The 26,966-nt window shown below is 36.6% G+C and overlaps 1 protein-coding gene across 1 annotated transcript in view; it reads left to right on the top strand.

Moving 5' to 3' along the window:
• LOC120629872 overlaps nucleotides 1-26,966 on the top strand; it is a 221,538-nt gene that overhangs the window by 74,477 nt on the left and 120,095 nt on the right. Inside the window, exon 2 of the mRNA XM_039898946.1 lies at nucleotides 2,398-2,791. Within this exon, the coding sequence (XP_039754880.1) occupies nucleotides 2,430-2,791 (362 nt within the window). The 5' untranslated portion in view covers nucleotides 2,398-2,429. The remainder of the gene's footprint in view (nucleotides 1-2,397; nucleotides 2,792-26,966) is intronic.

The raw sequence follows: 26,966 nt of genomic DNA, 5'->3' as shown, positions 1-26,966 counted from the left end.
GCGTTAGTTTTCCCGGGATAAATTAATATGTCCGTATCCAGTGGCGTGCATAGCCCTTGGACCCAGGGTATGCACAAGGTGTTCAGCACAAACATAAAGTAAAATTTATATTTTAGATATGTCGGTTTATATTCAAATTACTTTACGAAAGTTATATTTTTGATTGATTTAATACTATCGTCTATCTACTGCTAATTGAATAAAAGTACATACCCTGATTTACGTCACAAAGTTATGACACACCATTCGGCAGCATTTTCTAAGCACACTGAAGATGATAATATTTTTTTCCAACATGTTTTTAGCGTCTTGATGAAAATTATTAATATCACAATATCCTTTATCATTTCAAACTTTACGTATATTGGACAATAAAACAAAAGGAAAGCAAAATAATCGATTGGTGTGTACAAAGCCGCTTAGTCAAGAATAGTTTTCGTAATATTTATTATTACACATACGTTTTACTTTATCACCTTTTTTTTGTGGATATTTGTAACATTGGTACACACCTTCCTTTGCGAATGATTTCTAATTTTACGATAAAGGGATAGAAATTAAAGTTGTCTCTAAGTACTTTTTCCAGGCACACTGAACCCAAACAAATACCGCACGAATATGCTTTCATTATAAAATGAATGAATAAACTATAAAATAACGTTAACACATTAAACTATCACTACTCAAACTTTTATAAGTTGCTGAATTTATGCACTTTAACCGTTTATTTATCACCAACGCCATAGAGCATTGTTCGAAGGTAAACAATAATGGCGATTGAATATGCTAATGATAATATTCGAAATTAGTCAAAATATGTCTTTAATTTTTTTGTAAGTATGGGTACGAACGCTATTTTATTTTGATAAATAGAAACAATATTTATTGTTAACTTTCTCACTTTCCAATAATTCCTAGAATACTTTTCATAAAAAAATCAAACACGTAATTGATTCTCCACTTCCGTAAGCAGTGCTTATAGACACCTATACATAGAGAATTTATGAATGAAACTGTTCACACAAGACCGATGCTAATCTTGTAAGTACAAGCGCACGATTATAACATTACACGACACACACTACTAACTTGCACGCACACATCTAGCAGAACGATTCTTTCTTTGGGCGTGCTTATTTTATTTGATATTTCTATGCAACAGTAGATGGCGTCATATGTCGAGTGATTCATGATAATTGATTTACCCTGCAATCGATAACATGAGATTTAAATGATAATATAGGTATTTTTACGTGTTTTAAAAGGTAAATGTTTAGCATTTACGGTTAAAAATTAAAATACGAAGTAGAAATTTTTATTTTATAAGCTATACCTACGCCTCGCGCGCGCTGGTTGCGCTGTCGCCTGTCTAGCGACAATTGACCTAGAAGTTTGGCCGCTCATTACTAGATGGCGCTTTCATATATTTTTTACTTAGTGTTTTTTTAATTACAAAACTTTAATGGTCCTATCTGAAGGTTCTTTAAGACCCTGAGGGTAGGGTATGCACTGCTTATTTGCATATATGCAATGCACGCCACTGTCCGTATCACAAATGCAATATAACTATATCTATACAAAATTTCACCAAGATCGGCTTAGCTGTGAAGCCGTGCATATTTACAGACAAAGTTTTCGATGACTTTGATGCTGCATCTGGATAAAAAATATCATATATTAATCACCAGGTTACAAGCTATATTTAAACCAAGTTTCGTGCAAAGGTAACAAATACACAGACACACTTTTGCATTCCAGCGTCTTCATCCGCGTTTATTTTGGTTTTGAAAAATCCCGCATTTCTGTGTTATAAATTCACAGCGTTTTTATTAATCACATAGATATATAGGTGAACCTACTACTCTAGATTTTTTTGTAGAATTTTTTTTTTTAAGTACTTAAATAACTCTTTTTTTCTATCCGAAATTTTGAAATCCGTGGAAATAAATTCCTTCTGATATTTAAGAGTCGTCTGAAGGACTACTACCTCTCTTTGAGTGATGGCATTTGAAGTAGATTCTTTATTATTGTTTGTAAATGTACTTATATTTATCTATTATGTATGATATATATTTAAATTTATTATGTATATTTCATAATTAAATATTACGTATATTTATTTAAATTATCTATGCGTTTGTATCTATACATTTTGGTATTTACGTATGTATATATATTATATCAACACTCTTGGTACTACCCCGATCTCTTGCTCTAAGTCCTATCTACAAAGGTTGCCTGTAAGAGATTGCTTGCAGCAATAAGGCCGCCTTTGCATGTCTACATTGTTTACTGTTTCTTTTTCTGTAGGTATGTTATACGTGTAATAGAGTGTTTCTTCTTCTTCTTCAAAATACGATGTACCAATTATTCAGAAAAACGTTTGCATCTTTTCAGATAACAAAAATGGTGCAATGACGTGAAAAGCGATGCTGCTTCAGCAGACTTCATCGCCCGGTCCTAGCGGCACAGCCAGCCCCAAGCTAACCCCAAGCCGACCCAACATCAGCCCCAATTTTACCACCAGACTCACAGGAAGTCCCAGTTTGAGCGATGGAGCATCAAGTTCAAACAGCCCTCGGTTGGGTGCCAACAGTCCCAAGTTGGGTGCCAGTCCGAAGTATGGGAGTCCTAGAATGGGTAGTGGAAGTCCCAGAATGGGAAGTGGGAGTCCAAGGTTTGAAGGGAGGGGGGCTCTGGAGGACGAGGTTTCGTTGGAGAGGATACAAACGGAGCTAAAAGAAGGTTGGACGGTGCACACGGGGAGAGATGGCCGACTTTATTATTGCAAGTAAGTGGCTTTCTTTTTAAATAGTGAGGTTTTTAAGACGGCCTTCAAATAGAGCTATTAAGGCTATTAAGAGTGAACTATTTGGGTTTTAAATAAAACAACTGCCATACCCCTAACAGATTAGCCCGCTACGAACGTAGGCTTCATCATCACTTATCAAAAGTTGCGTTTGGCTAACTTGTGGTGTAATAAAAAAAAAAGTTATTGGGATTTCATAGATAATTTTACAATCATAAACAATATTAGGTTAATATACAAAATACGTAAATAAGAAATTCATTTTAGGTTTTGTGTAAAAATAAATTTGCCATAAAAACGATATAAGGCGTTTTTATTTTCATAAATAACTTTCCATCATAAATTATAAATATTTTGTCGATTGGTTGCGCTAAATTTAATTCAAATAAATTGACATAGAATTAGCTATAACAAAACATATTAAATGAATTTGTTTTATATAAATGAATTTAATATTATTGTGTGCTACATAATATCTTTATTATCACAGTAGGCGTTTGTACTCTCATTTCACCTGTAGGCTATAAGAGTAACTGTCAATTAATGCCTGTACTATGCCCATCTCAAAAACTCACCCATTTGAGCATAAAATGCATTACAATAGTACTTTAACAACGTCACTGATAAGGAACGTTTACACCGCAGTGGACATAAAAAAATATCATTTCACATTTTTATGGATGGTAAAATTTTTATTAATTCATAAATATAACGTTACATCTCGTTCGTTCGTAAATACTTTCTCTCTTATTTAATATTCAACCGCCCCGGTTTCGCACGGGTGTAATGTATGTTAGTGTGTATGTAGTTTGAATTTGTTTATCGAGAGTTAATTTAATTATGTAAATATATAGTATATTTACATAATTAAATATTGTATATAATATGCTGACAATAATTTCGATCCACATGAAATACACAACGTTTCAAATGCATTTAATTGTATAAGTAATTATACTGTATTGTTTAAAATAGCTTCGTAAATAACCTATATTTTTTTTGTTATTTGAGATAATTCGAAAACTACAAAATGGTTAAATAACATTAAATTATTGGTAATCCAATAATTATTAACCTTGTGTTGAACTAATTAACCTTGTGACGTCACAATATGTAGATAATATGGCGAAACTGTCACTTGTCATTAACTAACATTTATTAAGATCGACCGAAAACAACTCGTTTGTTGCTTGGAGAAGCCTCTTAGCGGAAATAGAATAATATAACATTTTATGAAATTTTCAACTTTCCACCGTTCATGAGATACAGATGCCTGACAGACAGACGGACAGTCCCTTAGGCATCCTTCAAGTACGGAACCCTATTCATCTTGGGATACAAGCACGTCTGCGGTTTCGCCCGCATTTAACCCTTGTAAAATTTATTACAGCGAAATACTTATTCATTTTCTCGCTCACTGAATACCGACATAATACAATAATTGGTTTAACAATAAATATTTTTGTTAATTCCGTAAGAATTTATTTTCCAGAGATAAAAAGGATACTTTTGTACACATTATTTTAACAGAGATATAGTGTTAACTGGAAACGAACACTATATCTTATATCTTTAAACGCACAATTCTTGTATATATATAATTGGAATCTCGGAATCGGGTCAAACGATTTTCATGAAATTTAGTATACAGGGGATTTCGGGGGCGATAAATCGATCTAGCTAGAATTCATTTTTAGAAAATGACATTTTCCGGTAATAACCGATTTGGTGCAGACGAAGCACGGGTCAGCTAGTAATGATATAATAATAATATTGTTCTTATGAGGACCATATATGGGTTCTATAAGGCTCAGAATCACTCAGCGGGCGATGGAGAGAGCAATGTTGGGAGTATCTCTACGTTATCAAATCAGGAATGAGGAGATCCGTAGAAGATCATGAAAACTCAAGCTAGGTATTAACCTGTGTTTTGGGCGACAGTGTTCTCCTTCCTCCTCTGCATATATTTCTAAAAGTAGTATGAAGGGTGTGGACCGAGCAACAACTTAAGGGATCTTTATAGGAAGTATTTCTTGTATCTCCTGCGAAGTGTTTCTCTTGCGATTGTGTTCTACATGGCACCAGGTGGACCATATGCTTTGTCCGCCAATAATTATACAAAAAAAAATCCTACTCTTTCGCATCCATATTTCCGTAATAATTTTAAAATTGCGAGAGTGTTTGTTAAAAAAAATCCACTGCCTTGCTTCAACGCTGATACGTTTCCTATATCATGGATGCAAAATACAGTTTCTTACCTTCTTATCGGACGGTAGTTCACAAAAAGTGGTCTTATTACTTGGTTCCTTCTTAACTCCAGCTGCATTACCACGGGGCGTGTCCGCAGATAATTTATAAGCGGATTCCTTGCAATGTCTCCATTCCATTATCCAATGAAGCCAACTACGACACTTGTGTCGTGTTACTTCAAACGTAGGGTTTGATTACGAGCGAGCTAATCTTGTACAATCTTGCAGAAACTTAAACCGCCTTACTTCACTTAAAGTCATTTGTGGGATTGATCATATGCTTTTATAATATGATTCCCAAGATAATTTGCATAAGTTTAAACAATGTGTTAAAACACAATTAATAAATCGTGGTTACTACACGATTGATGAATTTCTTAACGACAAGGCTGATTGGAAGCAGGTTCCGCTCTCATCTCCAGTGGGGTGCACTGGGTTTCTTACCAGGGTATGCATACACCAGGAAAATTGAATAAAACGGCTAAAATTCTCCTCCTATACGAGTGATATATCAATTTTAGTGTAGGCAGTGCTTTTGTGCATGCGTGAAGTGCACGCATCTCTCACAAGATAGAAAGATTTAAAGATTGTAAGCTGTAAAATGATGTTGAAAAAGAGCAATCTACTGAGTTTTTTTCTTCTCCGGGTCTTCTCGGTAGAATCTGCCTTGCGAACCGGTGGTAGAGTAACTACAAACAGAACGACTTGGTGTTTCAAAAGTGCTTATATTAGGCCTACGTGAATTAAATGAATTTTGAATTTTAAGGCTATTAGTCGGTAGTGACAATGTAATAGGTGTGGCGAATGTCAGTAACCTCTGACCAACGCTAACAATGCCGCCACCGGAGGCGTGCGTAGCGGAAGTGGGCGTTGGACTCAATGGACCCGTCCCGTCGCTGAGCGCCTGCCGTTTATCGTGTTTGCTTGGAAGGAAGTCGGTAGTTCGATTGAATTGCCACTCGCTGATTGTCCTTGCCTACTAGATCATTTAGCTTAGATGTACGCGTTCCGGTACGATGCCACATAGAAACCGATAAGGGGAACGGGTTTCATATATCTGCAGTACCTGTACAACGCGTAAATGAAAACCGAAATAATACTTCACAAGCTTAAGAGATACATTATGTAGGAACTGTCTCTGAGTACCAAATTGATTTTGAGTAAACCACTGCCATAGTGTATACTGAAAGAACACAGCCCTAACATCACGTGCAAAATTAAAATCATGTGAATCCAGTCACTTTATTAGGTACCTCGCATCGCGTAGCGTAGGTACTATGCCCGTGTTTATCTTTTATCTTGTCTTGTTCTTCATCTTTTACTTCTTTTGGCTTTTAGGGTCTTTTATCTTCAATAGGGTTGTCCTAAGTAAACATTTCGAATGTTTTAAATTAGTTTTTATGGAAAAATAAACATGCTTGTTTTGATTTAATATTTTTACAGGATGATTCCTTATGAAATATACTTACGCATCATTCAATATTATTTCGTAATTCCGTTACACGTTGTATAATGATATTCGTTTTACAGGTATATATTAATAATCAGTCTCTATATATAATATTGCGTTTAAGTTTCTTTTTATTATTTGTATGTAGTGAAGGTATATACAATATACTACGACAATACATACACCGCCATCTAGTCCCAAAGTAAGCTTAGCTTGTGTTATGGGTACTAAGATAACTGATTAATATTTTTATGAATAATATACATAAACGTAATAAACATAATATATGTTAACATCTCCGGTTTCGGAGCGAAACGTGCGTAGAGGGTAGGAACCCTCTACGCAGGTGGTGTGGAGTATAAGGATTGAAGAAATTATAAATTACACCATACAGATTCTCCTGCTGTTTGCGGAGTATAGCAAATTAAGCTTAATTTTCATAATATATTATGGATTTCCGCAAAGTAACGCTTGCTTCTATCCAATATATAAAATACAGTTTCTTTACTTCTTATCCGATCGTAGTTCGCAAACAATCAGCTCATAAAGTTACTACATAACTCCAGCTGCAGCATCTCCGCGAGGCGTGTCTGCAGATAATTTATAAGCGGATTCCGAGCATTGTCTCCATTCCATCATCTAATGAAGTCGACTACAATGACGCTTCTGTAGCGTCGCTTCAAACCTAGGGCTGGCAAAACACAAGATTCAAATTCTGCTAGCTGCGGTGTTGGACCCATTATACGGTGATCAAGCAAGCATCCAAAGGTAGCGGTGATATCCCAGTGGATAGGACTCCGGCTTCACTTTCGGCGTGCCAAGTTCGAACCCCACCTGTAACTTTTCTTTTTATAATCTCTTTATTTCAGGCAAAGCCCATACTAATACATTAAAAATAACAATATCAGAGAAAAGATAAATAAATAATTAACAATAAACAAAATCGAATTAAAATTAAAATTGCAGTAAACAATGGATGGATGCAGTCATAAATATAAAATCAATAAAATAAATTTAAAAGACAAAATAAAAATAATGATAATTATTAAATAAAATTTAAAAAATAATTAAAATTTAATACTATTTGCTCCGTGTGTGTGTATGGAAACCCACCCAGTGCTTCCAGAACGGGTTATTTCGCTTTCCAGCAAGTGTTTGCAAAAGCCTAAATCACATGCGTTTTAATTTGACGGCGCAGTGGGCAGCGACCCTGCTTTCTGAGTCCAAGCACGTGGGTTCGGTTCCCACAACTGGAAAATGTTTGTGTGATGAACATGAATGTTTTTCAGTGTCTGGGTGATTATCTGTATATTGTAAGTATTTATGTGTATTATATTCATAAAAAATATTCATCGGGTAGGAGACCCGTGCCCTGGTCTCGTACCACAATGAGGTGTTAAGGAAGTAGGGGTTAGTAGTAGAGAATATTATGGAGGACTCTTGGGCATGCAAGTTTCCTCACGTTGTTTTCCTTCACCGTTGAAGTAAGTGTTATTTTAGTAATTAATTTAATAAATAAATAAATATACTACGACCAATACACACATCGCCATCTAGCCCCAAAGTAAGCGTAGCTTTATGGGTACTAAGATAGCTGATGAATATTTTTTTTTTATAAATAAAATACACATAAAACTTATAATATACAGATAAACACCCAGACACTGAAAAACACTTAATGCTCATCACACAAACATTTTACAGTAGTGGGAATCGAACCCACGACCTTCGACTCAAAAAGCAGTGTCGCTGCCCACTGCGCCACTCGACCGTCATTTATGATTTGCTTAGTACGTTATGCCGACGACTTTAATTTTGAAGCAGTGAAGATACATATATACAAATAAATAAGCAATACAGATAAAAAAAACAGTATGCAGATAATAGTGATGATGGTAGAATCTGCTTTCCGAACCGGTGGTAGAGTCGCTACAAATATACATACTTGACGTTTCAAAAGTGCTTATAAAGTAGGCCTACCCGAAATAAATGAATTTCGAATTTTGAATTTTGAAAATAACTTACCGGTGTCAGCCCTGAAGTCAATCTGTCTATGGTTGCCGGCAGGGGGCCGTTTACCGCGCTCTCGTGTCGAGCCTGTGATCAATGTGCTTATAACAACTACACGCTTCACTTGCAGTACCCAAGCATTATTGGAATTACGGCATCGAAAATAAAAAAGATCTGATTTACCACAAATTAAACGTTGCTTTATTTTTAAGTCGATTGTTTAATATTCTCAGAAAAAGTAATACACAGGAAGTTAAAGTGTGGGGGTTCATTGTTTCCGCAATGTTGATCTGTACCAGCACTTTGTCACCGTTGAGTGAAACGGAGTAGTTATGAATGAATGAATGAATACACTTTTATTGTACACCAAAGAAAAAAAGTAGTTGCAGAGATATAACAGAGGTACAATTTGGTGGCCTTATCGCTACATAGCGATTTCTTCCAGGCAACCAATGGCGTAAAAGGAAAAAACATAGAAAAGAGGTAGGTGGTGCAATCAATAATATTTAAAATTATACAAATATATAAAGAACAAGAATTTTATTTGTATTTCTTTTAACTCTAAAATATAATTTTTATTAATACATAACTATAACCTAAAATAAACTATTTAAAAACTAAATAAAATCTAAAACGTCCTCGAAACCACCGTAGCGAGGCACAGTTCCTAAGATGCTGGCAGCATTGCCTATTTGGATGGCCAAACTAATTCGTTGGCCAAGGTAACTGCCCGCTCTAGGATCACCGGTAGACTCGATAACCCTTTTCGATAATTCTTCGAAAAGGGCTCTTGCCTCCGGACCCCACGGTCCCAAAGTCTCTACTCCAAAAGGCACAAAGATGAAGTTGCTATCCAGGTTTTCATAATTACGCCTCTTGGCCTGCTCGACACTGGAAGCAGCCGCACCTACCATATATAAATAAAATATATATATATATATATATATATATATATAAATATAACTATAATATATATATATATAAATAAATTACATATAGATAACAAATAACATCTTCAATTTAAATGAAATACATAAATAATTAAAATTACACACCTAAAATGTAGTTATGTGGGACTTGCACCCAGTCAAAACTCTGTGGGTTTCTCTATAGACCTATAAGTGAGAGCACTCAATCATGTGCCTGAAATCACACCGGTAACACCCTTCAGACCGGAACACAGACTTATAGCATATTGAAATTAATATCAGTTAGTAACTTTGAGTAATGTTTCTTAACAGCGTAGTTGCAAATGTTACTCATTACACAACCGTCATAACAAATGTTTGTTTCCGGAGCCGCCACGTGTCCGGAGCTGTGCCCAGCAGCTGAGGCCGGCACAAAGGCCACTGTGTGATCGCTCGGCTTAGCGCTTCAGCCGGCGTAATGAAGGCGCGCTGTAATATACTGCAGGATATTAACGCTGTTTAGTTATCCTACAGTGGGCATGGTCTTTGCTATCGCGGCGACCGTATTATTTTTAAATATTTTAATTTATTGACGTCCTCCCTGGCTAATGGTGAGCTCTGTAGTATTCAGTGGAAGTTTCCGGATCGATCCTCAGCAGGGGCAAATTTTTAAATTTATTTATTTATTTGCATAAACACACCCCGTGAAGACATAACAGTTGCCCAATTCGTCTCCCCGGGGCTGTAAAAAAAATTCAACTAGTACTAATAATAACAAAAAAAAAACAAATATAAATAGCTATGTAAAATTAAGAAAAAAAAAAATAATAATAAGCAACCCAAATAATAACAATAACAAAAATTCAAAAGGTTACCTTTTTAACAATATTTTAATTGGTTTTCTCTTGTCTGGTTAGACTGGGAGGCTTCGAACGTGGCTATTTTCCACCCTATCAACAAAACCACGCCTTCAAGCGATTTTGCGGTACGATTCCTTTTAGAAACCAAAGGAGTATGGGTTAGTTATAATATAACTTCCACACTAATAAAAAGACTGCCCGTTACCATAGACTGTATCTTCACTTTCTGGAAGTAGAAGATTGCAGTTAAAGGGTGATTTGTAGGCAGATTCTCACAGGCATGCAGATTTCCTCAATATTTCTAGCTTCACTGTTAAAGCAAGTCATATTGAATTGCTTTAAACGCACGTAACTTGATAAAAAACTGAAAAATCACTAATCCAGAGGTTAACAAAAATGGAGTTCGTTATACGCGAACTGTGAAGCCTGGTGCCTGGTGCAAGGTGCAATTTTTCGTTTCCCAGCTGTATGATAGGTAAACCATGATATTACGAACAACAAAAGCGATTCATTTCGACGAAAGGCTCGTGGTTTTACTTTTTTTTTGTGTGTGAAGTGTACGCAAATTGTGACTGCTTTTGTGAATTTTTCCATCATTTTTATGGTTAAATAATCAACGGAAACAAATAAAAGGAACATTAAAAATCCATCAAGACTTTTAATATTCTTTTTTTTAAAGTCTGTAATGAATATTTTGGGATTTTATTCGCTTCGCTAAAGCGCTTTACAAGGGATTGTAATATGTTGTCAAGACACACGTTAGTCTTTCAACCAAGGTCCTAGGTACGGATTAATTCTTCTGTTGAAACTTAAGAAGTTATATTTTTGAATAGCAAACACTTTTTTGTTGCAGAAAAAATTAAAACTTTAGGAGGAGAGGAGGAGGAGACTGTTATCTTCTTTATATATAAAAGGAAGTTGTGTTAGTTACACCATTTATAACTCATAAACGGCTGGACTTATGATATTTGATTTTTTGGATTTCTGTTAGTCCGGAATAGGATAATAAGTATTAAAATATAACATTAATCAAAAAAAACATCCGCGGTACTAAGTTCGCCGGGACAGCTAGGATTATCTACAGAACAAGGCACCCGTTTAGATTTATGCTTTTGATGGGATGTTTATGATTGATCCGAAATTATGCTTTGATGGGATGAATATTTTGGGGTTTAAATCGCTTCGCTTTGTTGCCAGCGATTGTAATATGTTGGAAACTAACAGGACCGCTTCACGACTTAGCTAAGCGCAACTTTGTTAGAAAGGGTTTCAGCTTAGCTCAGTTCGTTATATAATCGCAGTAGCTTAGGACACGAGCGAGGAATTTGAGCCAAGGATGAGTATTTAGTTACGTCGGTGGAATAGCAGGTACTTGTCTAGCTAACTACTTCAAACATCTACCGCTTACGTTTCACTTTAGGTTTCAGAAATGAATTTTCGTGAAATCGCATTTCACGTTCCATAATTATTATCGACATAAACCGCGTATTGTGGCTTTTTATAGTAGATAGTAGATAAGTAGTCTCCACGGAATTGTTTATAGATCTAACAAGTACGGATATTTTTGTAGTTGGTATTTAGCATTTATGTGAACCATGTAATCAGCACACGTGGATTAATCAATAGAGTTTTTTTCCTATGGCTTGCAGAACTTAATTTTTACAAATCCTTGGAAAGAAGTTCATTGTACTGCCGAAACAGGCTTAAGAATAATATCTTTCTGACACTAAACACTAATAACAATTATTCATTGTAAAGTCAACATCTCCTGAGGATGCTTCGGTTTCGGAGCGAAACGTGCGTAGAGGTCACATTGCCGAGGATCTGTTTCGTGTGGAGTGTACGGATTGAAGTAATTATAAATTACACCATACAGATTCTCCTGCTTTTCACGGAGTTTAGCAAATTAAGCTTAATATTCATAATATACTAATAAGACAAGCTGTATATGTTCCTCGTTTATAATAAAAGATCACAATTTTCTTGTATGCCCTGGTTGCCTGGAAGAGATCGCTATTTAGCGATAAGGCCGCCAAATTGTACGTTCTACCTTATTGTGCTGTTGTATTTGTAACTCTGTAAATTTTCTCTGTGGTGTACAATAAAAGTGTATTCATTCATTCATTCATCACAATATACAATAGCTTATATATACAAGAAGGTAAATAATATAGTCTGGTGGGACTTTGGCCGTGGCAGTGCACCTTTTCTCTTAAAGTACTGATTGAAAACGATGGTGTACATACTATGTCTACCATTATCACCATAGTAATTGTATACATAAATGTGATGGCAAACCGGAATACAGTTGTCACCACCCATACTCTTCCCGCGGCTGTCTTACGGCTGTCGCGGAGGCGATTAAGGGAATATAACGGAGAACCTACAGCATCGTCTTCCGTGCTGCTACTACCATCTGTTTAGATCATCAACCTGCGCGGTGATTATGCGCAAACGCACCTGTTGAGCGAGGCTGTTTTAAGTAATTAAAATATCACTTGCTTCGACGGTGAAAGAAAACGGTGAGGAAACCTGCATGCCCGAGAGTTCTCTATAATGTTTTAAGGTGTGTGGAGTTCACCAATCCGCACTGGGCCAGCGTGGTGGACTACAGCCTTAGCCCCTTCTCATTGCGGAAGGAGACCCGATCTTGTAGTGGGCCGGTAATAGGTTAAGAAGATGACTATTATGGTGAGCTTGAAGTTTATCATATCCCTAATGTTTGTGGAGAGCTTAGTTTCGCATCCTCACGACACCCAGTTCAAGTGGAAAGCCGGCCGTGCATAGAGGGTATGCACAAGATATGCAGATGATATAAAATAAAGAAAATCTGGTGGAAAGGCGGCTTTATCGACCTCATAAATGTAACACGAGCTGAAGATCGTTGTCGAGAACACGAGCGTCTCGAGTGGACCAATAAATTCTTGTCGCACAAAACGTGAGGCGTGTCTCGGTTAACAAGTAGATTCACGAAACAGGAGTGTAACATCGTATTTTCGTAGTATATTTATTTATTTACTATTGATAGTCATCGTATCGACCCATTACCGGCCCACTAAAGGGAACATAAACATTGATAGTAAACAAATATAGGCGACCACCAGCTTGATGGGGGGATGATTTCGTAAAGGCAGCAGGGAAGAACTGGATGCCGCTAACCAGCAATATACCGAGATGGCATGCAAATGAAGAGGCTAGTCCAGCAGTGAACTAAAATAGGCTGATGAGGATGATGATGACGAATTAAAGAACATCAGTGTAAACACCATTATAGTTTTGACGGAGATAAAATAAACGTCATTGAAATTGTAAGCCTCTTTTTTGAAGTCAGTTGAAAAGGGAACGCAATTGGGAGTCGCGTCGCGAATTTAAAGTAGACTCACGAACAGATCTCGAACCAAATTGTAGTTTCACGAGCGTCTCACTTGGGAAAGTTTTCGAGTTGGCGATTTATATTCACTTTCAGTTACGCCGATTCAATCGTGACCACTTCGCTGTTCGATCACCGTATGGGACCTTTTTTTAGCCTCGACGGAGCGGAGACGGTATATGCATAGATTTCTGCGATTGTCGTAAGAAAGAATGAATGGTGACTGTTTTTATACAAGATTTTATTACTTACAAGATTCTGCCCGCGATTTCGTCTGGGTGGACTTCAGAATTGTTTCTAAATCTTCGTTCGTTAACAATTTTTAATCCTACCACGGGAACCAATTGAGAGATCAGTATATAAAGTACATGTCCTTTTCCATAGCGTAGGTGATATGCATACCAAATTTCAAAGCTGTCTGCCCGCGGCTAAGCCCGTAAACAATTTTCAATTTTCCCTCGGGAAACACTTAAGGAATCGGGATAAAAGGTAGCCTGTGTTCTTTTCCATGTCAAAGGCTACATGCAAGCCAAATTTCTTCCAAATCCGTTCAGCTTAGTAACAAACATCCTCACTTTCACATTTATAATATATTAGTAGGATTAGTAGGATAGTAGGACTAGATGTACCTACTTAAATCGCAGTATGTAGCCTTGTAATATAAAAGATGTGACCGTGTTTGTTTATTTGTTAGTTGCATAGAGTTAGTTGGAAGGTTAGTTTTTATCGCAGGAATACAAAGTATTCCCATGGATGGAAGATTGTAATAGACGCGGACAACAACTAGTAATATATATTTTTCGAAATGTTACGGATTCAATAGTATTATTTTTGTAACAGAGCTTGTCTGGGGAAGTGCTACTAACATGCTTATTTCAGACATTGGATAGAAGCAGGCGTTGTTTTGCGGAAATCCATGATATATTATGAAAATTAAGCTTGCTATAGTCCGTAAAAAGCAGGAGAATCTGTATGGTGTAACTTATAATTTCTTCAATGCCAAACACCAAACATATAGGGTACATTGCAGAAAATCTCTTCGCAAGTTTCGCTCCGAAGCCGGAGCATCCTAAGGTGATGTTGACTTTACAATGAATAATTGTTAAGTTAAGTACAATTAATTGCCTTCGCCTCAAGTTGATACTCACAGGGCGGCACGTTGCAGGACGTGATCCTTACATGCCCTGCGAAGTATTGCTCTGTTAAAAGCGGTGGTTTCCCACTTAGCTACCATATGCTTGGTCCATCAATTATTACCAAAAAAATAAGTTATTATATCAAAATTAAAAAAAAAAACAACATTAAAATCCTTTTATTTTAAGTAGGCATAGTTTATACGCACTACTGAAACGTCGAATCAGTCTGTTTGTAGTGACTCTACCACCGGTTCGGAAGGCAGATTTCACCGAGAAGAGCACCGGCAAGAAACTCAGCATATTGCTCTTTTTCAACATCCCATTATATTAGTGCGGATGAACTCGAGGCAATTTCACAATGTAACAAGTAATGTTGATAAACAAAGGGTATAGTGGCTGGCGTTGCGTCAGTGCGGTTTCGTTCAGCCGACCCACATCTTCCGTGTCGTGTGCGTACCCGTTGTCGGACGACACGGCTTTCGGTTTATTTATATCGCACAATACGTCTTAAGTCATCTTTGTTTTGGTATGTAGGGCATACCGTGCTACGAAGTCTTAACACATGTTGTATCTTTCCAGCTAGGAGCCTACTCGAAATGTTTCAAATCAATTTTTTTTCTACTACGACAATACACACATCGCCATCTAGTCCCAAAGTAAGCGCAGCTTGTGTTATGGGTACTTAGATAACAGATGAATAATTTTATAAAATATATACCCACATAAATACTAATAACATATAGATAAACAGCCAGACACTGAAAAACATTCATGTTCATCACACAAACATTGTCCAGTTGTGGGAATTGAACCCACCTCAAAGTTAGAGTTTCACTTTATGTATGTTTCACTATATGTAACCTATTGTTATTTCACGGCTAAAGGATTAAATTAATATTGATAGGATAGTATTCTTATTTCAACTGGAGTGTTTTTTTCCTGGTTATATGTAGTGTATTGTATCATTACCTAATCCAGACTCAGGAAATATTTAGTTCAGACCAAAAAATCTTTATTAAGTGCATGCTAACCAATATACCACATTGGTCTATTGGTGAGCATGCTAAACCAAGGTAAGGTATTCTGAGTTTACGGTAAAAAATATTGAATACCAGAACGAAGTTAGAAAATTGGCGGTCTCAACCTTCACGCCTCGAAGAGCACGTAAATTCGTCGGTCCCGGTTATTATCTTGTGAACGGAGAATAATTGTTAAAACCCACCAACCCACATTGGAGCAGCGTGGTGGGTGTATGAAACCGACACCTAATCAAAGATGTGTTCAGCAGTGAGACGTTTATAGGCTGCGGATGATGATGATGAAGAATATCTTGATAGGTGTTAATGTACTTTTTAAGATTTGCTCTTAATTGAGTTTTCAATCTCAAGTATCTTAAACGTCCGTGTAATGAAAACAAGCACACCTACTTGTGTTGCGTTTTGATTTATAGATGTAATTTATGAGATGTGTTTCTATAATCTTCTATGAAGAGGTGGATTTCATATTTATTATATTTCTATCCTGCTCTTTTCTCTCAAGCGGTAATAGTCTAGTGGTTAGGTCGTACGCTACCTTTCAGGGTGGCCGAGTTCGATCCCCGGCATTCTAACTTTTTGGAGTTATGTACGTTTTTTAGTTTCAGCACTTTCGCCCAGCGTGGTGATTATGGGTAAACCACGCATTGGTCATAATCACCTCCAACTCAAGCTTCACTAGACCGTGGTATTTGGAACTCCCTGCAAAAGACCTATGCCCACCTGTTGACAGCCGGTTGGCGCAGTGGGCAGCGACCCTGCTTTCTGCATCTAAGGCCGTGGGTTCGATTCCCACAACAGGAAAAACTGTTTGTGTGATGAACATGAATGTTTTCAGTTCCTGGGTGTTTATCTGTATATTATAAGTATTTATGTGTATTTTATACATAAAAATATTCATCAGGTATCTTAGTACCCATAACGCAAGCTACGCTTACTTTGGGGCTAGATGTCGATGTGTGTAATGTCGTAGTATATTTATTTATTTATTTATTTATTTACGCCCAACTGTGGACGTCCATTGGTTGACATGCTGATAATGATATGAGTAGAAACACAACTATGTATACATTTAAATACATTATACAACTGTCTCTAAAGTAATTTTCCCAAAGGCCGCTTACAATAATGCTTCCAATAGACACCAATTGTAGCTACTACTATTACTGAACTACTTGTACAACCAAAGGATCTATCACAAAGTCCGTGATGGAATAGTCATGATGATAGAATCAAAGAATCGCTAATATATTATATTTGTCTAATGATGCATGGTTCATGTATTATGAAAAACGGATTTTTATTTATATTCTTAGTTCGAATGGTATTTATCCCACTATATTTATTATATTATCCTCCTAATATTATAAATGTTAATGTAAGTTTGTTTGTTACGCTTTCGCGCGTAAACTACTTAACCGATCCTCATGAAACTTTGTACACGTATTCTTAGAGGTATCAGAAGTAATATAGGATACTTTAGAAGTAATATAGAAAATTTTTTTTGTCGAAAATCTCACGTATGACTATAGGTGTAGACTATGTACGCTGCGACTCAAAATTTACGCGGGCGAAGCCGCAGGGCATATCTAGTAATATTATAAATGTGAAAGTGTAGATGTTTGTTACTAAATAACGCAAAAACGAACGGATTTGGATAAAATTTGACATGCGTGTAGTCTTTGACATAACATTTGGCATAGGGTACCTTTTATCCCTATTCCCTAAGTAGTTCCCGAGGGCAAATTTAAAATAACTTATGAGGTAAGCCGCGGGTAGACAGCTTTGAAATTTTGGTATGCCTCTGCTATGGAAAAGGACATTCTATACCGATCTCTCAAGTAAGTCCCGTTGTAAGATTATGAATGTTAACTAGCGAAGCTTTAGACCCCATTCTGAAGTCCACGCAGACGAATTTATTTATAAACATAATTATGTTCCGTTAGAACTGCGAAAATAGCTGCAGTCGTTATTTGCGTATATCAAGTATTTTATGATTACATTGTATCAGCAGCTCTGTTTTGTGTTATCAATACCAAAATCAAAAATCTTTAGCTATGGAACAATGAATTTCTTTAAAGCTCTAATTAGTCTATGATGTCACGAGTACCACGACGAGCGTTTTCGCGGCAAACATTTTTGCCACCCATCTTACTCACATCGTGGGCTGGAAGGCTGGAAGTTTTCTCTTATTAAGATAAGCTTTCCTTTGTTTCTTCGTATATTTTTGTTTATACCTATTACAATATCAGGTACGTAAATAATAAATAAAATAAAATATAATTTGCAATTTATATCAACAAAATTTCTGCAGAAATGAGATTTTTTGGGTATTGAAAATACTTCCAAACATCATAGGGTAGATTTTCAAAAATAGTCATTATGCCTATTATCCCAAATGCCGCTTACAATAATGTTTACAATAGGTAGCAATTGTAGCTAGGAAGTACTTGTATAACCGAAGGTTAAATCACTAAGCCGTGATGGAATTGCGGACGTCTTGTGAACGTCTCGCAGTATCCAATTAATATTCCGAGGCACTGCTAAGTTTGCTCTTAACCGGGTCCTTGATTAAGGCGATTGTGCTCGAGATTGTCCGCACTAGCAACGCTTAGCTATCCGGGTATAGTCCGGAGACACTTCTGTCGAGGACCCGGATGTACCCAAGACGACGGATCGATTGCCCGGTCAGATTACAGATTTCAAACCAGCCGTTTGACTGTCGTAGAACGATGCTTCAAAAGGAAAGATGTATTCAATCTATAGGTACGTATAATAAAACTGTAACGGGTTAATTTCTGTGCATTGTAGATATTTTAATTTTTTTTTGTGGGCACTCTATAACCGTTACTTAACCCAAAACTGTTCATTCGTGTCTGTCTGTCTGTCGTGTGGCGAGCATCACGCTGAAACTCTTAAACACATTCAAATGAAACTTTACACGATTTGAGGTCAACATATTCCGAAATTCCTTTGGGAGAGGGAATCAAATTTTAAGCCATTAAAATATTTCTGTTTGTATTGGGTAGGTTACTATCAGTTTTGTCTACATTTCGTGGTGATCTGTTGAATATGATTTTAGATAGACGGCAGAACCTCGCAACGGACAGCAGCAAACCCCAGCAAACATCATTATACAAAATACCTACTTTTCCTGCTATTATATAATAGGGAACCGTATACAAAGTATATTTATACTTAGTTATTTGATATTTTACTTTGCACCCACTTAAAAATTTTGTAGACAATATTTATTATATAAAACCGAAATAATACTTCAAAGACTTTAGAGGTATGTACATTATGGACTGTTTCTAAGACTTATCTGTGAAACCGAAAACCTAAAAGTATTTGAGTAAAGAGCCCTAACATCACATGCAAAATTAAAATAATGTGACTCCGGTTACTTTATTAAGTACGCGTTGCTTAGCGTATCGGTCGTTCATCTTCAATAGGGTTGCCACACTTAGAATGATTTGATTTAGTTTGTACGAAAAAAAAAATTGCTTCTTTTAATTTAATATTTTTACAGGGTGATTCCTTATGTAATAAACTTATGCATTATTCAATATTATTTCCTAAATCCGTTACACGTTGTATATGGCCACTTTTGAATAGATATTTTAGAACGCAGAGAAACTATGTTTAAAGTTGTCTGTTAAAGACACCGCTGATTAGATAACGTCTAACGAACACCAGTCGGAACTGTCGGCATTTTGAAAACTAGATCACGGAATAACTGCTATACCAGCCTACTAGGGCTTTGAGTTTAGACTTTAGCACTTACATAACAGTAGATTTATTTTATCCAGCCACTAGCTGTTGCCAACGTACTTTGACCGCAATTTAATATTTTTTAAATTAACTACGACATCGCCATCTAGCCCCAAAGTAAGCGTAGCTAGTGTTATGGATACTAAGATGACATGAATATTTTAATGAATAGTATACATAAATACTTATAATATACGGATGAGCACTAGATGACTATTTCTGTATTGTCGTAGTTTATTTATTTATTTATTACAAATATATACATATATGTATATAATATAGGTACTTGGTATTAAATAATATATATGCTCGCTCTATACAAACCTTCGATCATTTCTTGATCACAGTAATGTTTTCCTAAAGTAAACTATGGGAGGTATCGGGAAACATATCGGCCATCCTAAACAATGGGAAGTAATAGATCAATATGATATATTTCCTCGGAGGCTGGAGGTAATCAATGCTTGCGATGACCCTTCTTCACGCCCGCACCCTTTATGAGATAGTGGTAGTATCGTAATAAATAGGGTGATATCATTAGAATATTTATAAATGTTTTATATATATTTTCACTCTTTGGTGTGAAAAGTCTAATGTCTGTTGGCGTGGGTTACAGAGAGCGTAGAACCAGCTTCTATTTTGTGATTTTTTCTCGAGAGTAATATAAATGTGGTTTCTTTGAGTGTTCTATACAGTTTTCCCGTGAAAAACCAACCATTCATTCTCATTTTCTTTTCAAAATAGTTTTTACTGTTTCATATGCCCATGCATGTTTATCGCCAAGGAATATGGGATTAATATACGAGTAACTTCCAAACCCTTAACAGGTTAATCCGCTACAACCTTAGACACTTAAAACCATGTGAGATTGAAGTCCAGGGCTTACTTGTAGAGATATAAAAAAAATGGTTTTTCATCCCACGGTTTTACAGCGGGGTTTCCCATAGTGAAACTTATATTCGACACACCGTTCGGGATTCAGTAACGATTGAGTTTACAAGGGTATGGAAAGTTGTAGTTTGATAAAATATTCATATTGAATACCGAAAAAAAATACTCATATACTGGGAACGTATACTGAAAACAATACCTGCCTATACTTATAGGTTCTAGAATCTATCTCTATACTAAATAAAGTATATATTGTTCCGTGTTTGCCCCTAAAATGTTAAAGCGAGGTGTTGAAACGATTACCCCTAAATGTTAGCACAATCATATACGAACATAGAACAGTGGACGGTTTCGCACATAGTTCCGGTTGGTAATGGAATGCAATTGTTTAGTTAAGCCGCGGTCAGCGGTCGGTTTTAGCCGATTTCAACTTGGCGCATCGCATTTACCGACCGCACTACACTGAAATAACATTTCACTAACATCATGAGTAGGTCTGTATATCTACAAGAAGATGCCTGCAACTTTGTCTAAGTAATATATCTGATATCCCGTGAGATAAAGTAACGTCTCGTCTACAGAGTGCGCGCTACAGGCATCGGGCAATATGTTAAAAGCAATTAATAAATTTAATAAATTTAACAATTAAATACTTTAGTTATGGAAATGTTATCGGCTAATGTTATAGCCTATATAGATAGATTTATACCAATTTTACCTTCTAATGTAAATACCAACATAGATATGTCTACAGATCGTGGATAGAGATATTTGTGTTTAGGTAGAGATATAGGCTCGGCGTTTATAGACACTACAGACGAGCGGTTTGTGTTCATTAGCCGGCCGACCGACACCGTCCGGTTTGCTATGGGGCATACGGCTTTAAAGATTAAAAATCAAAATTCAAATTAAAATTCAAAATTCAACATACATAATTCTTAATTCATAACTGAAAATTAAAATTCCAAATTCAACTTATAAGACATTAACAAAAGAAACAGTTACACATCAATGTGAAGATTAAATAAACATAAAGAAGTGGTTATAAATTATCTAGTTAGTGTGATACAAAACTAGCAACTTAAACTAATAATAGGTTTTAGTAGTAAAATAAAATAAAAGGTGGAGCGTTTATAAAAAAATTAAACAATGCTTTTGCTTATTTTTAAATTAACTAGATTTCTTGGATAGAAGCAGGCGTTACTTTGCGGAAATCCATGATATACATATTATAAAAATTAAGCTTAATTTCATATAGTCCGCGAAAAGTATAAGAATCTGTATGGTGTTATTTATAATTTCTTCAATCCTTTTACTCCACATCAAACAGATCTTCGGCAATGTACCGTCTACGCACGTTTCGCTCCGAAACCGGAGCTTGACTGATGACTTGATGTTGACTTGACAATGAATAAAAGATTTCTCGCAAACAATCTCTGTAGATAAACTATTGTATAGCAGTGGTCGCTCAACCTGTATAGTTTTACTGCCATACTTAGTTCTATTCTTGGGTAATCTTTATTTATGCCTATTTTGTGCCGCCGCCCAGAAATGAATACGAAGTCCTTCACCCACTGGGCTATCACCGCTTTAAAGTACTTATCTATGCATATAATAAAATTTATGTGTCTGTTTGTAATATTGAAATAACCTTTTTTTTCTAAATACATGTATAAAATACATATACGGTAGTGTATACCTACACCAAGATAACATTTTTACAATTTTTGTCTGTCAATCTGTCTGTTTGTTCCGGCTAATCTTTGAAATGGGTGGACCGATTTTGACGGCTCATGTAATAGGGAGTAACTAAGGCTACGTTTGTTTTAGAAAAACTATTTTATATCATCGTGAGATTAATAAAATTTAGGATACCTAAACAAAACTTAATCGGCAAAGTTCTATTTAATAACCATGCCCGATTTTTTTTACAAGAATACACAACTTAAAAACCTGATTTGAAAACAAAAAAAAAAACGCGGATGAAGTCGTGGGCAACAGCTAGTAATTACTATTATTTAAAATCAGAAATTAAAACTAGTAGTTATTGCACCGTGCAATACACACAGTACAGCACAGGGAGGTAGACAAAAATATGTTTTTATTTAACAAGGTTGCTTGGAAGCATCCGGCTCCGCTTTCATTTCTCACAAGATAGAAAAAAGAGGTTTTAAAATGTAACATGTAAATTGTTGATATCGCAAAAGAGCAACTGCTGAGTTTCATGCCGGCTTCTTCTCGGTAGAATCTGCCTTTCGAACAGGTGGTAGAGTCACTACAAACAGACAGACTTGACGTTTCAAAAGTGCTTATATTGGGCCTACTTGAAATAAATGAACTTTGAATTTCGAACATTCGTGGTGACCGTATGTAATACAATTACACTCGTTGATCTCGATTCACGCTAACGCGACCTCTCCCCCCTCTGGCCGGCACCCCCACCCCTCGAATGACCCGGCTTTAAAGAAATGTCGCTACATTTGAATCGCATAACAAAGTTACGGAGCTTTTAACATTAATAAGATTGTTCGCTTCACTGGAATTCGTATTTCTAAATAGCTGTCGCCCGCAACTTCGTCCGCGTTTGTTACAGTTTGGTAAAAAAAAACCACGAAATCCATTGGATTCATCATATTTAAAATTTAAATTTCAATGAGTTTTATGACGCACTCGCTGTTGCCCGCGTCTTTGTCCGCTTTTGTCTTTGTTTGTGATGATGATGAATTAGTTCTGTACCAAATCTTGTGTGTTAATGAACACCCGATTTTTTAAATTTCAGTAAATAGAAAGACTTTTTCAATTAAGTTTTGTTTTGGTGTTGACCTTAATTTTTAAACTCGCGATGACTTCTACATGTAATTAATTAATAATTCTTTATTTTGTCATCAATGTGGCTCGGCCCTGTGACCGAACTCGGTCCCACGAAGGTGAAGTCGGAGTCCTACCCACTGGGCTATTGCTACTTCCGCTTGTTAACACAGTACGTAAGTAAATATGTTAAGCCGTTAAAGATTTCCAGAAAACATTCCCTCTGTATCCAGATGAAGTTATCGAGTACTCTTTGGTCCAATTCAGAGGCGTAAACGATTCATATGCTTTTATAATTTAATGAATAAACAATCAGTCATATTAGGGCACACGAGCGAAGTCCTTTTAACAATGCAACAAGTGTGCATTTACCGTAGCCGAAACGACAAGGGATTATATTATTACTAGCTGTTGCCCGCGACTTCGTCTGCTTTTGTTTTTGTTTTTCGAAAGACATGTGCCTCATAAATGTTGCAGCACTTTATGTATTTAGGATAGCTAAGCCTGGTGTAAAATCGATAAACATTTTCGTCCCCTCTCCCAAGAAAACTGAGCTTAATTTCGGGATAAAAAGCATCCTATATTACTTCTAATACCTTCAGGAATATGTGTACAAAGTTTCGTTATGATCGGTTTGGTAGTTTTTGCATGAAAGCGTAACCAACAAACTTACATTCACATTTATAATATTAGTAGGGATTAGAATAAACTATACACATCAATAACATATACAATATATTATTCTCTATACCAAATACGGGAAACTAAATAGTAGATTAAGGGGTATGATTGTAATCAATACTCGTACGTGTTGGCTGTTGATAACGATATCGTTAAAGGACAAGGTAGAATTAATCTTATGTGTCTTATTGGGAAGAAGCAGGCGTTTCTTTGCGGTCTATATTGTTTACTAATGCTTCTTGTTTTAAAGCCACTTTTGTTCCCGCCAACTTGGCTTACCAAGTTACCATACACTTCAGTCTCCAGTAAGAGTTATAAAAACTAGAGTTAGACTTTAGGATAGGCATTGTAATAGTTATAAAAAGCCTACCCTTAACTATTTATAACTCGTGCTGGGGACTTTCTTCGTTTTATATCATCTGCATGCCCTGTGCATACCCTTTATGCACGCCACTGCTTGCAACCCCCTACTCTTATTGGAAACTTAAATATACTAACCACCGGAAGTAATATTTAACTTTTAACCAAAAGAGGATTTATTAACAGAGCGTTAAATTCGTAGGTTTCTTGGCCGATGAATGTGTTTATAGTGATTTTTAAATTATTTTTTGATACAGGCAACTTATTTTTTATTTGTCTAAACAAAAACAAACAAGTACAGAGTAAATATATAACGACAATACACACATCGCCATCTGGTCCCAAATTAAGCGTAGCTGGTGTTATGGGTAATAAGATGACTGTCGAATATTTTTATCAATAATAAACAGCAAAACTTAATATACACATTAACACCCAGACACTGAAAAGCATTGATTTTCATCAAACATTTTGCAGTAGTGGGAACCGAAACCACAGCATTGGACTTAGAAAGCAGGGTCGCTGCCCACTGCGCCAGTCGGCCGTCAAAAACCGCTGCCGCTTAAACTTTAAACTGCGAATCGGGTTTTAAGCCCCCAACTAATTTTCGTGACGAGTCAGGATTAATTGAATTTGGCGGCGCACCGCTATGGCGGAGTGCGGAATGCGGGCGGAGGGCGAACGGCGATTGTTTTACGCCATAAGTTGTCAGCGCTCCACGTTAAGGGGATTAAAAAAGCTTTATTTAATAGAATCGTTTTCTTTACCAGTTAAATTATATTTGAAGACACCAATATAGGTATTTGTAACAGCCGACATCTGTCTACAGCTTTTTAAACTGTGTGTCTGTCAGTTTGTGTTTGTGGCTACCATCTTGTGCTGCATCATCACTTACGTCTTTTTGACGTCCTCCCTGGCGCAACGGTGAGCGCTGTGAATTTAATTAGGAGGTGCCGGGTTCGATTCCCGGAAGGGGCAATTTGGGAATTTATTATTTCGGAATTTTCTCTGGCCTGGTCATAGGATAGGCTTTGGCCGTGGCTGGTGGCTACCCTACAGACAGAGACGTGCCGCTAAGCGATTTAGTTTTCCGGTGCGATGTCGCGTAGAAACCGATTAGAGGTGTGACTACCATACTCCCTAACAGGTTAGCCCGCTACCATCTTAGCACTCATCATCACTCTCACGGTGGTACCGTGAGATTGCAGTCAAGGGCTAACTTGTAGTGGAATAAAAAAAAAACTTTATTGTATTGAAGGACGAACTTGTAGTGGAATACTAGACCAGTGATAAATCAGAAATTCCCAAATTCCCCCTCTTGGGAGCGAACCCGGGACTTCCCAATTTTAATACCACAGCGCTTACACTACACCAGGCAGGTCGGCATCTCGGACACGAAAACAATTCAAAGATAACCCCATTTTGTAGAATAAGTTTGTCTGCATTTCCGGGCACCTAAGATAAACGGCAATTACTTGGAAACCTAAACATATTATGTTATCGCCCAACCAAGTACGTACCTCAACAATAACGAGTACATGATAATATCAGTACGCCTAGTATAAAATTTGCTCGCTCGCTATCGACGAGTCGTTTTCGAATATCGAATTACTTGATCATCAGAGTAAAATGGATCTTATTTACATTGTTTAGTCTTAACAATTATCCATTGTAAAGTCAACATCTCCTGAAGATGGTCCGGTTTCGGAGCGGAATGTGCGTCGGTGTCGGAGACGACCGTGCGTTCAGAGTACATTCCCGATATCTCTTTGGTGTGGAGTATAAGGGTCCCTGCTTTCGCGGAGTATAGCAAAATAAGCTTAGTTTTCATAATATATCATAGAATTCCGCAAAGTAACACCTGCTTCTCTTCAATATTGTTTTACAGTTCAAATTTGCCTACAATTCCCATAAAAATTTGAAGTATAGGATATGCGACTCCGAAACAAGTGGTATAAGCCCATTTTACTTTGACGGTAAAGAGTTTTATATGCGAAAAAACTCCTCGATTGCAAGTGAGCAGATGAATGAATTAATATACTTTTATTGCACACCACAAAAAGTACATAGAAAAAAAAAAGAAATGAATCAAAAAACAACGTATACAATTTGGCGGCCTTATCGTTTCATAGCGATTTCTTTTAGGCAACCAATGGCGAAGATAAAAAACAGGTACAGAAAATAGATTTTGTACTAAGGCGACATAGATCGAGAGAGTCGAGGAGCCGGCAAATTTAATTAATTATAGTTTGACGAGTTTGATCCTCACGCAGGGCTGCCATGACACGAGCGGGTAGGGGTGCCAATAAATCTACGATGAAGATCACTAACGGATTAGCCCGTAAGCGAATTAAGCAATTGCTTAGGGCATCACGTTTTGAAGACCTCCTTAGGGCAGTGAAAACCGCTGTGGTCTTAAACTACCCGGACTATTGGAATTCACAACTTCCGAATTTTCTCTTATCTGGTCTGGTTCGGCCTTGGCTAGCTACCACCCTACCAAATACGTGCCGCTTATTTATAAAAAAATATGAAAGTAATTAATCAATAATCCGGTCAAGTGCTACTATAAACGTAACCGATCATTTATACTAATTATATATCCCCTACCTGCTAAAGCACGGGA

Source organism: Pararge aegeria, chromosome 15 (assembly GCF_905163445.1).
Source record: "Pararge aegeria chromosome 15, ilParAegt1.1, whole genome shotgun sequence".
NCBI lineage: Eukaryota > Metazoa > Arthropoda > Insecta > Lepidoptera > Nymphalidae > Pararge > Pararge aegeria.
Note: the sequence above shows the minus strand (reverse complement) of the source record. Positions and strands in the feature narration are given on the sequence as shown.